The 10,744-nt window shown below is 41.4% G+C and overlaps 1 protein-coding gene across 1 annotated transcript; it reads right to left on the bottom strand.

Annotated features, from left to right (window-relative positions):
• Nucleotides 1-662: 662 nt before the first annotated feature.
• On the bottom strand, nucleotides 663-7,813 carry LOC310700957 (vomeronasal type-2 receptor 26-like; the record flags this gene model as incomplete). The annotated part of the gene is made up of 6 exons (XM_083490914.1): nucleotides 663-1,567; nucleotides 2,182-2,308; nucleotides 3,554-3,781; nucleotides 5,344-5,646; nucleotides 6,289-6,533; nucleotides 7,777-7,813. 6 exons carry the CDS (start codon nucleotides 7,811-7,813, stop codon nucleotides 663-665), a joined length of 1,845 nt encoding a protein of 614 aa, XP_083347040.1.
• Nucleotides 7,814-10,744: the final 2,931 nt, after the last annotated feature.

Genomic DNA, 10,744 nt, shown 5'->3' with positions numbered 1-10,744 from the left:
CTCTAAAACCTTGGTTTTTAACTTATTCAATTTAAAGCCTGCTACTTGACCAAATTCTTGAATCAGTTCTAAAACCTTTTTTGTACTAGATTCTGGCTCCTGCAACGTCAATACTAAATCATCTGCGAATGCTCTCAATTTATATTGCTTAGCTCCGACCTGTATACCTTTGACCAACTGGTCCCTTCTAATCATGTTTAGCAGGACCTCCAGGACCGATATAAAAAGCAGTGGGGAGATTGGGCACCCCTGTCGTGTCCCTTTTTCTATTTTAAATTCTTCTGTATTTACAATTAGCTTAGCCTTTTGCTAAGGTTTCCATGCCCTCTGTTAACTGTTCCTGAAACAAAAGATTTCACTACTGAATTCCACTTTTTTACTCTATTTGTTTTCGCAGTCATAATCAATTTTCCTATTAAAGCAATATTTTGAAATTCAGGAAGTGCCAAAGAACCTGAATTTTAAGAGACATTCAGCTTTCCAAGTTAAAATAGCACAATTAAAAATAAAATTTAAACATTTAGATGCTTCTTAAAGGTTTGAAACGTAACCATCAGAAATGGAGCCATAAACATGCCTTTAAATCTAAAGCTACATTTGCAAGGCAAGTATGTCTTTTTCACCATAGCTGTGCTGGAAAACAGTTGTCAAAAATCAGTAATTTAAGAACCAGCTTTTGTTGTCAGATGCTCCTTTGTGTTCAGATCAGGCCTGAGTACAATTATGTAGCACTTGGGAAAGAAGATGCAGCCCAGAAGCCCAGCACTGGAAGCCAAGATAGAGAAGATCTGCACGGCTACCATGTATTTCCCTTTGGTGCTCAGATAGGAGGGCACAAAGGAGACCCAAACACTGCAGAAGACCAGCATGCTGAAGGTGATCAGCTTGGCTTCATTGAAGGCCCCAGGCAGCTTCCTAGCTAGGAAAGCCACTGTGAAGCAGATGGTAGACAAGAAGCCCATGTAGCCAAGGGCAGCATAAAACATGGCAACAGACCCTTCATTGCATTGCAGGATGATCTCTCCGGGCTGGGAATGCATGTCAGACTCTGGAAAGGGTGGAGAGATTCCCAGCCAGATGATGCAGATGACAACTTGGACAATGGAACAGGAAGTGACAATAGAGTTGGCCAGACTCTTCCCCAGCCATCTCTTCACCCTGTTTCCTGGTTTTGTGGCCAGGAAGGCCAGCACCACAGTGATGGTTTTTGCCAACAAAGAAGAGATGCCTACTGAAAAGATGATGCTGAAGGCCACTTGTTGGAGAAGGCAGGTCCTTTTCCTTGGCCTTCCAATGAAGAGGAAGGAGGACAGAAAGGAAAGCAGGAGGGAGATGAGGAGGATATAGGAGAGGTTCCGGTTGTTGGCTTTGACTATGGGAGTTTCTTGGAATATAATGAATATTCCTAGCACAACACATGTAGTTAAGGATAAGAATAGGGCAAAGGAAGCTAGGAAGATCCCCATAGGTTCTTTATAAGCCAGGAAGGTGATGATTTTGTAGAAACATTGATCTCTGGCCTTGTTTGGATGCTGATCTTCTGGACACCTGGTGCAATGCTCTGCATCTGGAATGAACACAAGGAATATCAACTTTATGGCTTTCTGTACTGCTTTTCATTAACAAAAAGTAATACCAAAGTGGTCTCCACTAAAAGAGAACATAACTATATTCACTAAAAATCATTGCATATAACCAGGGACACTCTTCAATTGGTGGTGAAAACACTGGGGAGAGGATTCCACATACTAAGGGAATCACAATGCAGGAGGCCCTCAATAATATTTTTGATAGGAATAAAAGAATGTCAATGGTAGTATAAGGGTCCTGAGGCCAAAAGCTTCTAATATGATACTCAAAAGGGACCTTGTTGGACTCAACTGTATTAAACATTTGTGCCTGATAACCATCCCAGAATTCATGGTGCCTCTTTTGCCAAGTTTGACTAACAGTCAAAATACTGTCAAATTCCCACATCTCAGGATTTTCTCCCACTTTGTGTAGGCTTCCACTTGTCATTGGATGTGTCAATACAGCATGTATGAATACCCAATGGGGAAAATGCCCAGTTGTGTTGTAGCAGTGCATCAGTTCTAAAACTCCCCTTTAATAAACCCCAGACACCCGAAAGGTCCTTTGTCCTCTTCCCCAAGGGCAGGTCTTTCTGCTGCTGTCACCCACCTTCCTGAGTGGCCATTGTTCCTTCCGCACAGGGAACGCAGTCATAGCAGCAGAGCAGCATTCCTTCCTGAACTACCTTGAAGAATCCAGGCTGGCAACTTTCCACACACCTGGAAGTAGGCAGGGGCTAAGCATAAAGGGGCATCAAGGAAAACGTGTTAAGACTGATGTGTTAAGGATGATAACAATGTTTTGTTTAATTATCTTGAGCCATATTTATACACTACTTTATTGCAGCAAAACCTCTCATGAGAATGTTTCCCTGTTTGATTCAAGCCCTAGTTCCTTCTGCTTCCTTTCCCCTCTTGCTCAGCTCTGTTTCAGTTTCCCCTCTTGTACATGACAAAGTGTCATGATCACTGTAGGCTGATGTGTTAAGGATGATAGCAATGTATTACTTAGTTAATTATCTTTGGCCAAATTTATATACTGCTTGATTGCAGCAAAACCTCTCATGAGAATGTTTCCCTATTTGATCAAAACCCAAGATTCTTCCCCTTCCCTTCCCCTCTTGCTCAGCTGTTTTTCAGTTTGGCTTGTTAAAGCAGAGACTTGTACTTGATATAGTGTCATGATCACTGTATTAATCAGAGGAAGCTAAACTTTATTCATCTGAGGTCCATAGTGACCCAAGTGGAATCTTCTGCTGGTTTGGCCAAAGTATCAATGTGGGCTTGATTGAGAACCACAGCTCTCAAGTCTGCCATCCAGTAGGTTTTCCCATCACCTCTTTTCCAGTACTTTCTATTTCATTGTAAGTTTCAGTTTTAAAAAAAAATGTATTTGCACAAACATATTTGACCAGGAGGAAGGGGTTACAAAACCTTTTAGCATCACAGCATTACAGCCGCAGACATACAGGAGCGCAGTAAAACCATATTCAGAAAATAATGCTTGTTTTTTTAAAAGGGGTGCTAGGTGCCACATGTTGGGTGAGGAACTAACTGCAAAATTGAGGGGTTGTTAAATTTCCTTGAAGGGTTCAAGTTAGGAGTCCATCTCTTTTTGCAAACAAGTCTATTGCACACTTTTCTGGAAGTTGTTCCATAGGACATGGATTTACAGGAGCATTTCAGGAAATATTGCCAGCACTGAGGCTGCTAAAAGCCACATTCTCTTACAGATTTTAAGTTTTAAATGGTTTAAATATGAGAGGGGAAGGGGGGAAACCAGTGGCTGCATCATCTAGTTACTAAAACAGCCACCTTGAAATTACACTCCCATAGTAGCTGATTCATGCATATACAGAGTTTCACAGGGACCCACAGTTAGATTTTCAAGGAATACAAGAAGCATTTGAAGGCAGTGTGACACAAAACATGATTTGAACTTATCGGATGGGAAATCTAATAAAACATATTATTTTCCCCACCTTGTTGAGCCATTTGGGACACACAGTGGCATTCTGGTCGATGGTGCACTTTAGGTCTAGGGATTTCTGCCTATTGATGCTCCCAATCCTGTCTCTAAGAAGGGACCGATTTGGAAACACCATCCAGTTCACAATGTCCAAGTCAGCTGCCAGTTCCCCGTTCTCATCCAAATACACTCCGTCCATTGAAGAATTGTAAAACTGGGCATCTCCCAGGAAAGAGTGGAGCTAGAATGGCAGAGAAAATGGCTGCATATACAATAGGAGAAACAACACTGACTATTCAACTCTGCACATTTCATGCTTGGATCTGCTCTCATTTGGGATTGGCTACAGAGTGTCAGGGACTGGTTAGGCAGTTTGGTGGGAAGCACCAGCCAGGGAACCCCCAGGGGAGGTAGGCTCAAAGCCAGGGCATTGGTGGTGGGACACTGAGGTGAGCTCAGAGGAAGAAGACTGCAATGAGGGGCTGGATGCTGAAGGGGCAACAGGGTTTAGTGAGCAGGGAGAGTCAGTGACTGGGAGCACAGGAGAGGGGTCGCGAGGCTGCTGGAGAATCCAAGGACTCTTTCTTTCCTGCTGAGACAGGCTCCCCTCCTCCCTGGTCTCCAAGAACATGCAGGAGAATGAAGAGGTTGGAACAGAGACCAGAGGTGCCTTAGAAAGGGCAGAAGGCAGGTCCCTTCAGTTCTGGCAACTGCCCTATAGGGGCCAGACTGATTGGGAGGTGTTGCTGAGTTGTATGCCGTTTTCTTGAATAAACTTCCTGCCTCTGCATATTAATGGAATTAGAATATAAATAAGCCAGAAACATGACAAATGTACACATGTATTAAACTCTATCGTAATGAGAACATGAGTTGCTCAGGCACTTAATACAGGCTCCATCAACACACACAATCTTTGGACAAAGGATAGAGCTTAGTGGAGCTCAGCTGGTGCTGAAATATCACAATAAACAGGAGGGAAGAAGGCTATGGGAGAGAGAGTCTGTGCAATGCCATCTTCCCTGCCCAAGGGAATACTTATGGAGGGGCTGGGTGTCAATGGGCCACTGCAAGGCAAAGAAGAGATTAGGCCATTGGTAGGAACTGATACCAGAGAGACTATAATCTGATGGGGGATAGAAAGGATCCAATTCAGGGCACTTCACAAAGGGGTTTTCAAAACTTCCCCTCCCCAATACATCCCCCAAGTTCTCAGACAATCTCCAAGGCAACCATTCAGGAACTGATTGTCATGTTTGGCAGAGATGTCATTGATAAGAAAGGAAATACCTGCCATGGCTGTAGCCTTTGAAATTCCAGACTGTCCTTCAACCTCCATTTAGATCTGGAGGAATATGCAGCATTTAAGGAACGCGCCACAGCTTGGACAGTGTTGTAAATCCTGTAGCTGTTTAGAGATAAAAGTCTTTCCAGATGGTCTTGGGGCAGCATCTCCAGTTCCTCTCTTTCTCTGCATCTTGTCCAGCTTTTCACTGACAATGTATGCTCTAAATAGGAACAATTAAAAGCTTCCTCCCAAAACTGCTTAAGTGGAAAGTAAAAGGCATCCATATAATCATATTTTGCCCATTTCTTTGCCCCAATAGAGAAAGAAAGAATACTGTGGAAATGTTTGAAATCTAAACCACTGTTGATTAACTCAGTTAAGTCCACACTGAAATCCCACATAGATGTTGTGATCAAGACTTTCCCTACACTGGGTTTGACCAGCTTGTCAAATATCATTTCAGTGACTTTTATTCCCAACCAGAAATATATAGATTCTACATAATAAAGAAATACATGGACTTGTCCCCACTTTTCTAATTGAGGAACTTTGACTGTCAAATTTAATCTATTCAGTTGTGGAATGCTTAGTGAGATGGCAACACAAATTCCACTCTCTAATAGCAGGGGATGCAATGTCTTCATGAACTTCTCTCCGTTGTCTGTGTCTGGAGCAATGAGACCAATGAACGTCCATCTGAAGTGATGGAGCAGCTTGACAATCGCTGGGTAAACAGCCTCTTCTTTGGGGACCGTCCGGTAGAAAAAGGGGAACAGCCTCTTGTTATTCAGAACATGGGAGCCAAAAGCATAGCTGACCTGGCAAGAAAAGAAGGACTGTTGGCTTGCAATGTTCGGGTTCAAAGCCGAAATAATTCTTACCCCCAATAACATATATCTGTTTTGTAAAGACACGTTGCTTTTTTTGCCCAGACTTTCCTTGGCACATAAAACTCGATCCCATTTTTATGTATTCCCTCAGTTCCTGTTTTCATCTTTTTAAATATGCTTTTATCCTTCTAATTTACTGGCATTATACTGTACATATGTTTCAACAATTTTGTTACTGTTTTATGTTGTGCAATGCTAAAATGTTTTTTATTTATCGAATGCGTTATAAATGTTTTCAACTGAAAAACAAAATATCACAGTTTCACTCAGGGAAATCTTTTCGACTTTATCCCATTTTTAGTGGTATGGTGGCTAGTACGAGGGCAGTTCCCTTCCTTCCCATTTTATATGTACAGGCAAACAAATACACACAGGAATCAGCATTTGACACAAACGAAAGGGAGGAAGTACAGGTAGTATCAAAAAGAGAACAGCAATTCATCTGACCATTCCTTATCTCCTTTCTTCAATCCCTTGACCTCCAATGTCTTCCTCATTCTGAGTTGACACTACCCAAAATTTTCATACCTGAGAAGCTCAGTCAGATAATCCCTCCATCTCCATTCCTACCTGTGGCATTTTATAGATGCTCAGCATGCTTGAAATCTGGATGGAGTTCTCAGAGTCAGAGTCAGTTCCTTCAAGAACAGCAATCAAGTTATTCTGTCCTCCACAGTTGTAGTTTGGAACATTCGCCTGTCTAGAAGAGACCAGGTCTACCAAAGCTTCATACGTCACCCTTCCATGAAAAAAGTTATCATAGATATTGTATCCCAGAGTGATGTTGGGCAAGAGCCTGGGATCCTGGTTGATCTCTTGAATGGCAAAGAAGAAGGACAGGGGCAGCCAGTACCTTGTTGCTGCTTTCCTGAAAAAATGTACATATCACAGCCTATCCTCCAGCATTCAGTGACTATATCACTTCCAACTCTTGCTTCTTCTTCTTTTTGACAAGCTTCTAAAGATGATCTAAAGTCCTGGATTCAATTTCTAGAATTTAATCCTCCTAACACTGATCCAAATTCAGAAGTTTGACAGCCAATCCCCACTTGATGATGCCTGACTGGTGGGAAAGCCTTGTTCAATCAATACTCATTATCCCTTGGAAAACAAAACTAAAATAGAGTGAATTTTTCATGATGGAATTGGACGTGCACAGACTTTAAAATAACAATAAGAGACAAAGGGTTTTTAAAGGCTCATAAAATGACACGGAACATCTATTGCGCTCTCTCTCCCTCCCCAGTCTTTTATTTTTATAATTATTTTTATTGATTTGTTTTTAAAAAGAAGTGCAGACAGTAAAAAAGAAAGAAAATAAAGAATTAAAAATTTATAGCCTAAAGCATCACAGCCTGGAAGGTCTAATGTACACAGATACACCACAGTTCCAGAAGGATGATGGATAAAGATAAACAGTGAATGAAGCAGCCATAACCAAATGGACTTACATGATAAAGCTGGTAGAGGGAGACTCATTGAAGTGCCGTGGATTAAATACAGCATCTGTGGCAGAGAAGATTCCACTAATGATGTGGTCTTCTGGCCTGTAATAATTGAATGGCTCTAGCCAATCTCTCTCCAAAGTCAAGGGGCATTTTGCTTTCGCTCCACAGTCTGCATGAGGCAGGAAGAGTAGGAGAAGCAGTACCATTCTTTGCCTGCTTGGAACACCTTCCTTGTCTGTGACTGCTCCTCTGAACTAGAAAATAATTAGATAATGTTGATGGAATGCAACCAAGACTTCACGCCTAGAAGGGATAGAAGTCAGCCTTGCACCTTGTATTGCAACTCGCCTGTCCTAAATCTGAACCCAAATTGTCAATGATACAGAAGGCCTTTATGCACCAATTCCTCTCTGCTCTGATGATATATTTTAATTACCTTATGTTGTTGACAATTCAGATATCTCCCTGAGTGGACTCAAAGGTGATCTTTGGACAAATCTCTGGAGCTTTGTTGAGAAGAAGATGAAAGAAAAACCCCTCTATGATTTTGATGATTTTGATAATTATAAAGGGATCAAGCATGGCCTCTGAAATGTCCTGAACTCTTTACGTGGCTTCATGCGCAGGTGCAGGCTGAAGAAAAACATGTTTGCATAAACTCTGTCTGTCCTACACTTGGATTCTGGGAGGAAACAAAGAAGTTGGAGCACCCCAACTTAGAGGAACTAGACAAGCATGCCCAAATTCACCCTTGCTTTTTCATATTTGCTTCTGCTATTAGACAACATAGAGAGATCTATGGAGTGGTCCACAATTCAGTTAAATATAAATTGATTTCATATGCAGATGATATTCTTCTGAGGATTTCTAAACCCCATTTTACTATTTCCTAGTTTGTGCAGATGGTAGATGTCTTCACAATACTCTATTAACTGGTACAACGGATTTGGTGCCTACAGGTGAAAATTTACTTACCCATTCATTTAAGGACTATCAGTTCCGCATTTGTTCCAAATCTATTAAATATTTAAGTATGGTAATACCAAGAGATTTACCTCTCACTTTGTAACACGTAACATATATATATATATAGAGAGAGAGAGAGAGAGAGGGGGGGAGAGATTTTTTCACACGTTATTAGCTGGGAGTCATTAAGCCTTACACTTTGGGCAAGAACATAAATTATACATCACAAACAGTTGATAAAGTCAGATTCCCATATATCTTTTTAGGTTATCTGATATTTAAAGGTTCTTAAGGACCTTTCCAGTTGTTGTGGTATTTTATATAATTTTGTAGCTACTGAGCTCAATTCAGCATGTCGGTACTTGGATCAGAGCCCAAGTTCTTAGAGGAGGACTCCCTCCCCCCAATCTCTGCCATGGTGAATGGTGAGATCTGCAGGATAGTTCAGTCAATTAGCATAGCATGTTGCAGCACCACAGATATGGAAATTCATTTATCAATCTTCCATGTAACACACCATGGCAAATAGAGAATGTGAATGGTGAATTTACTTGTTTGCTTTAACAAACTGAAAGTTATGACGAAATTTCTGTACTACCTGATTGTAATAAATCCTCTTATGATTCTGCTTCCATGGTTGTAAACTCTCGAAAGCACATACTTCTACTCTTCTGCCCTGTAAAATGTTGTACCAATAAAGACCACAGCTGAATAGGAGGTGGCTAACCATTATTTTTTTTAGCGAACGACCACAGAAACCCATGTTGAACCTTCAGTGGGTATGGTCCAAGTATCAAAGTAGAAGAAGATGTATGGAAACCACTGTGATTTTAATAATTACAAAGGAAACAAACAGCAACTGTACAACATCCTCAAGAATTTATGGATATTCATGTGCAGGGGTCGTAGTTGGGAGAAAAACATGTTTGTGAAAACTCCCAGATCTAGTTCCCAACTCTGAGATGCCAGACCCTCCTCACTTGAACTGCTAGTCACTTGGGGGCAGGACAGGACTAACTGCCTCACACTTGACATTTTCTTGGAGGGAGGGCTGCCCTCTCACAGGGAAGCAGGAACCAAAATTCATTGCAATTCAGTAGGTCTTCTGAGCAGACAAGACAATGCTCCCATAACTTCACTTCCTTATTCTCACTCAGCTGAGCAGCTCTCCTCCGTGTAAATGCCTCTTGAGAAGCAGCTCCTCAAAGTCTTGGAGGAGGAGGAGAGAGAGGGGTGTGGCTGGTTAAAGGAACCCCCTTCAGGAGTGCTGAATTAATTTTGAATTCAAAGCATGTCTGAAAGTGAAGCATGACATGGGGAATGTATCACTCCAAGTCTGTGCTCTGGAAAGGGAATGTGGAAACCAACACAAACAACTTTAAAAAAAAATAATTATTTGATTTTACAAGTAAAAAATTATCACATTACATAACCATATGAAGAGATTTCTCTGAATCTTGAGATTTTCCCTCATCCCCCCCCCCATGGGTCCTATTCCCAACATTTACAACTGCATATTATTCCATAATAACATTTTGTATCCTTCCATATTATCCATAGTGTTTGTTACATTACAATTGTGATTAAAATCCTGCTCCTACACAAACAAGGAAGCAATATCTCCTCTCCAGCACAATATTTGCCTGTTTACTGCATTTCTATACTACTACTCTGTCAAGGCAAACATTATTAAAATACTAAAATAAATTATTGACAGAAGAAATAAAAGGGCATTTCCAATGGCTATAATCTATACAGTGGTACCTTGGATTACATACGCTTCAGGTTACTGTCTCCGCTAGCCCAGAAATAGTACCTCAGGTTAAGAACTTTGCTTCACGATGAGAACAGAAATCGTGCAGCGGCAGTGGGAGGCCCCATTAGCTAAAGTGGTGCTTCAGGTTAAGAACAGTTTCAGGTTAGGAACAGACCTCCAGAATGAATTAAGTACTTAACTAGAGGTACCACTCTACTTATATTTGCCCCACACTTTCTAGGCACACGTCTGTCCTTTGAAGCAGGAGGAGGCCTGCATTGAATGGCTGCAGAAATATCTAGTCACCTTCTGAGATTTATGGTTGAGTGGATTGCACTGAATTGTGTATTGTGACCTGTCTACCCCACCATCAGATACCTCCCAACACTCCCCAAAATGGTTTTGAGTCTCAAACTTCCATATGGGTCCTGAAAGGGTACAGAGAAAAAATCCTTTTCCTCAGAATCATGGATGATGGAATTGGATCATGGAGAGGTTACAACACATCCTAAAGCACTATATCCGTCATAGGGGCCCCTCAGGTTTCCAGGGCCCCATAGATGACTTGCCAGAAATGAAACCTCTTGTTTAGGACCAAGTCAATAGGCTGGGCTCATAGTTGCATGACACTCCAAAAATATTTAGTTTCACTGGGCCTTTATATCAAAAATGCATTTCAGGGCCAACATGTAAGGTTAGGAGGAAGCCCAAACCCATTACTTCAGATCAGTTATGATGAGTTACTTAAATGCAGCACAACCTACCAAAACTAACCTTTTTGTTAAATGGGCTCTTGAACCAAAAGGAGGGTGCAGGGCCTACATGAAAGATCAGTGAAAATCAAAACCCATTCTTT

Source organism: Podarcis liolepis (genome assembly GCF_965112155.1).
Source record: "Podarcis liolepis genome assembly, chromosome: 2".
NCBI classification, from domain to species: domain Eukaryota; kingdom Metazoa; phylum Chordata; class Lepidosauria; order Squamata; family Lacertidae; genus Podarcis; species Podarcis liolepis.
Note: the sequence above shows the minus strand (reverse complement) of the source record. Positions and strands in the feature narration are given on the sequence as shown.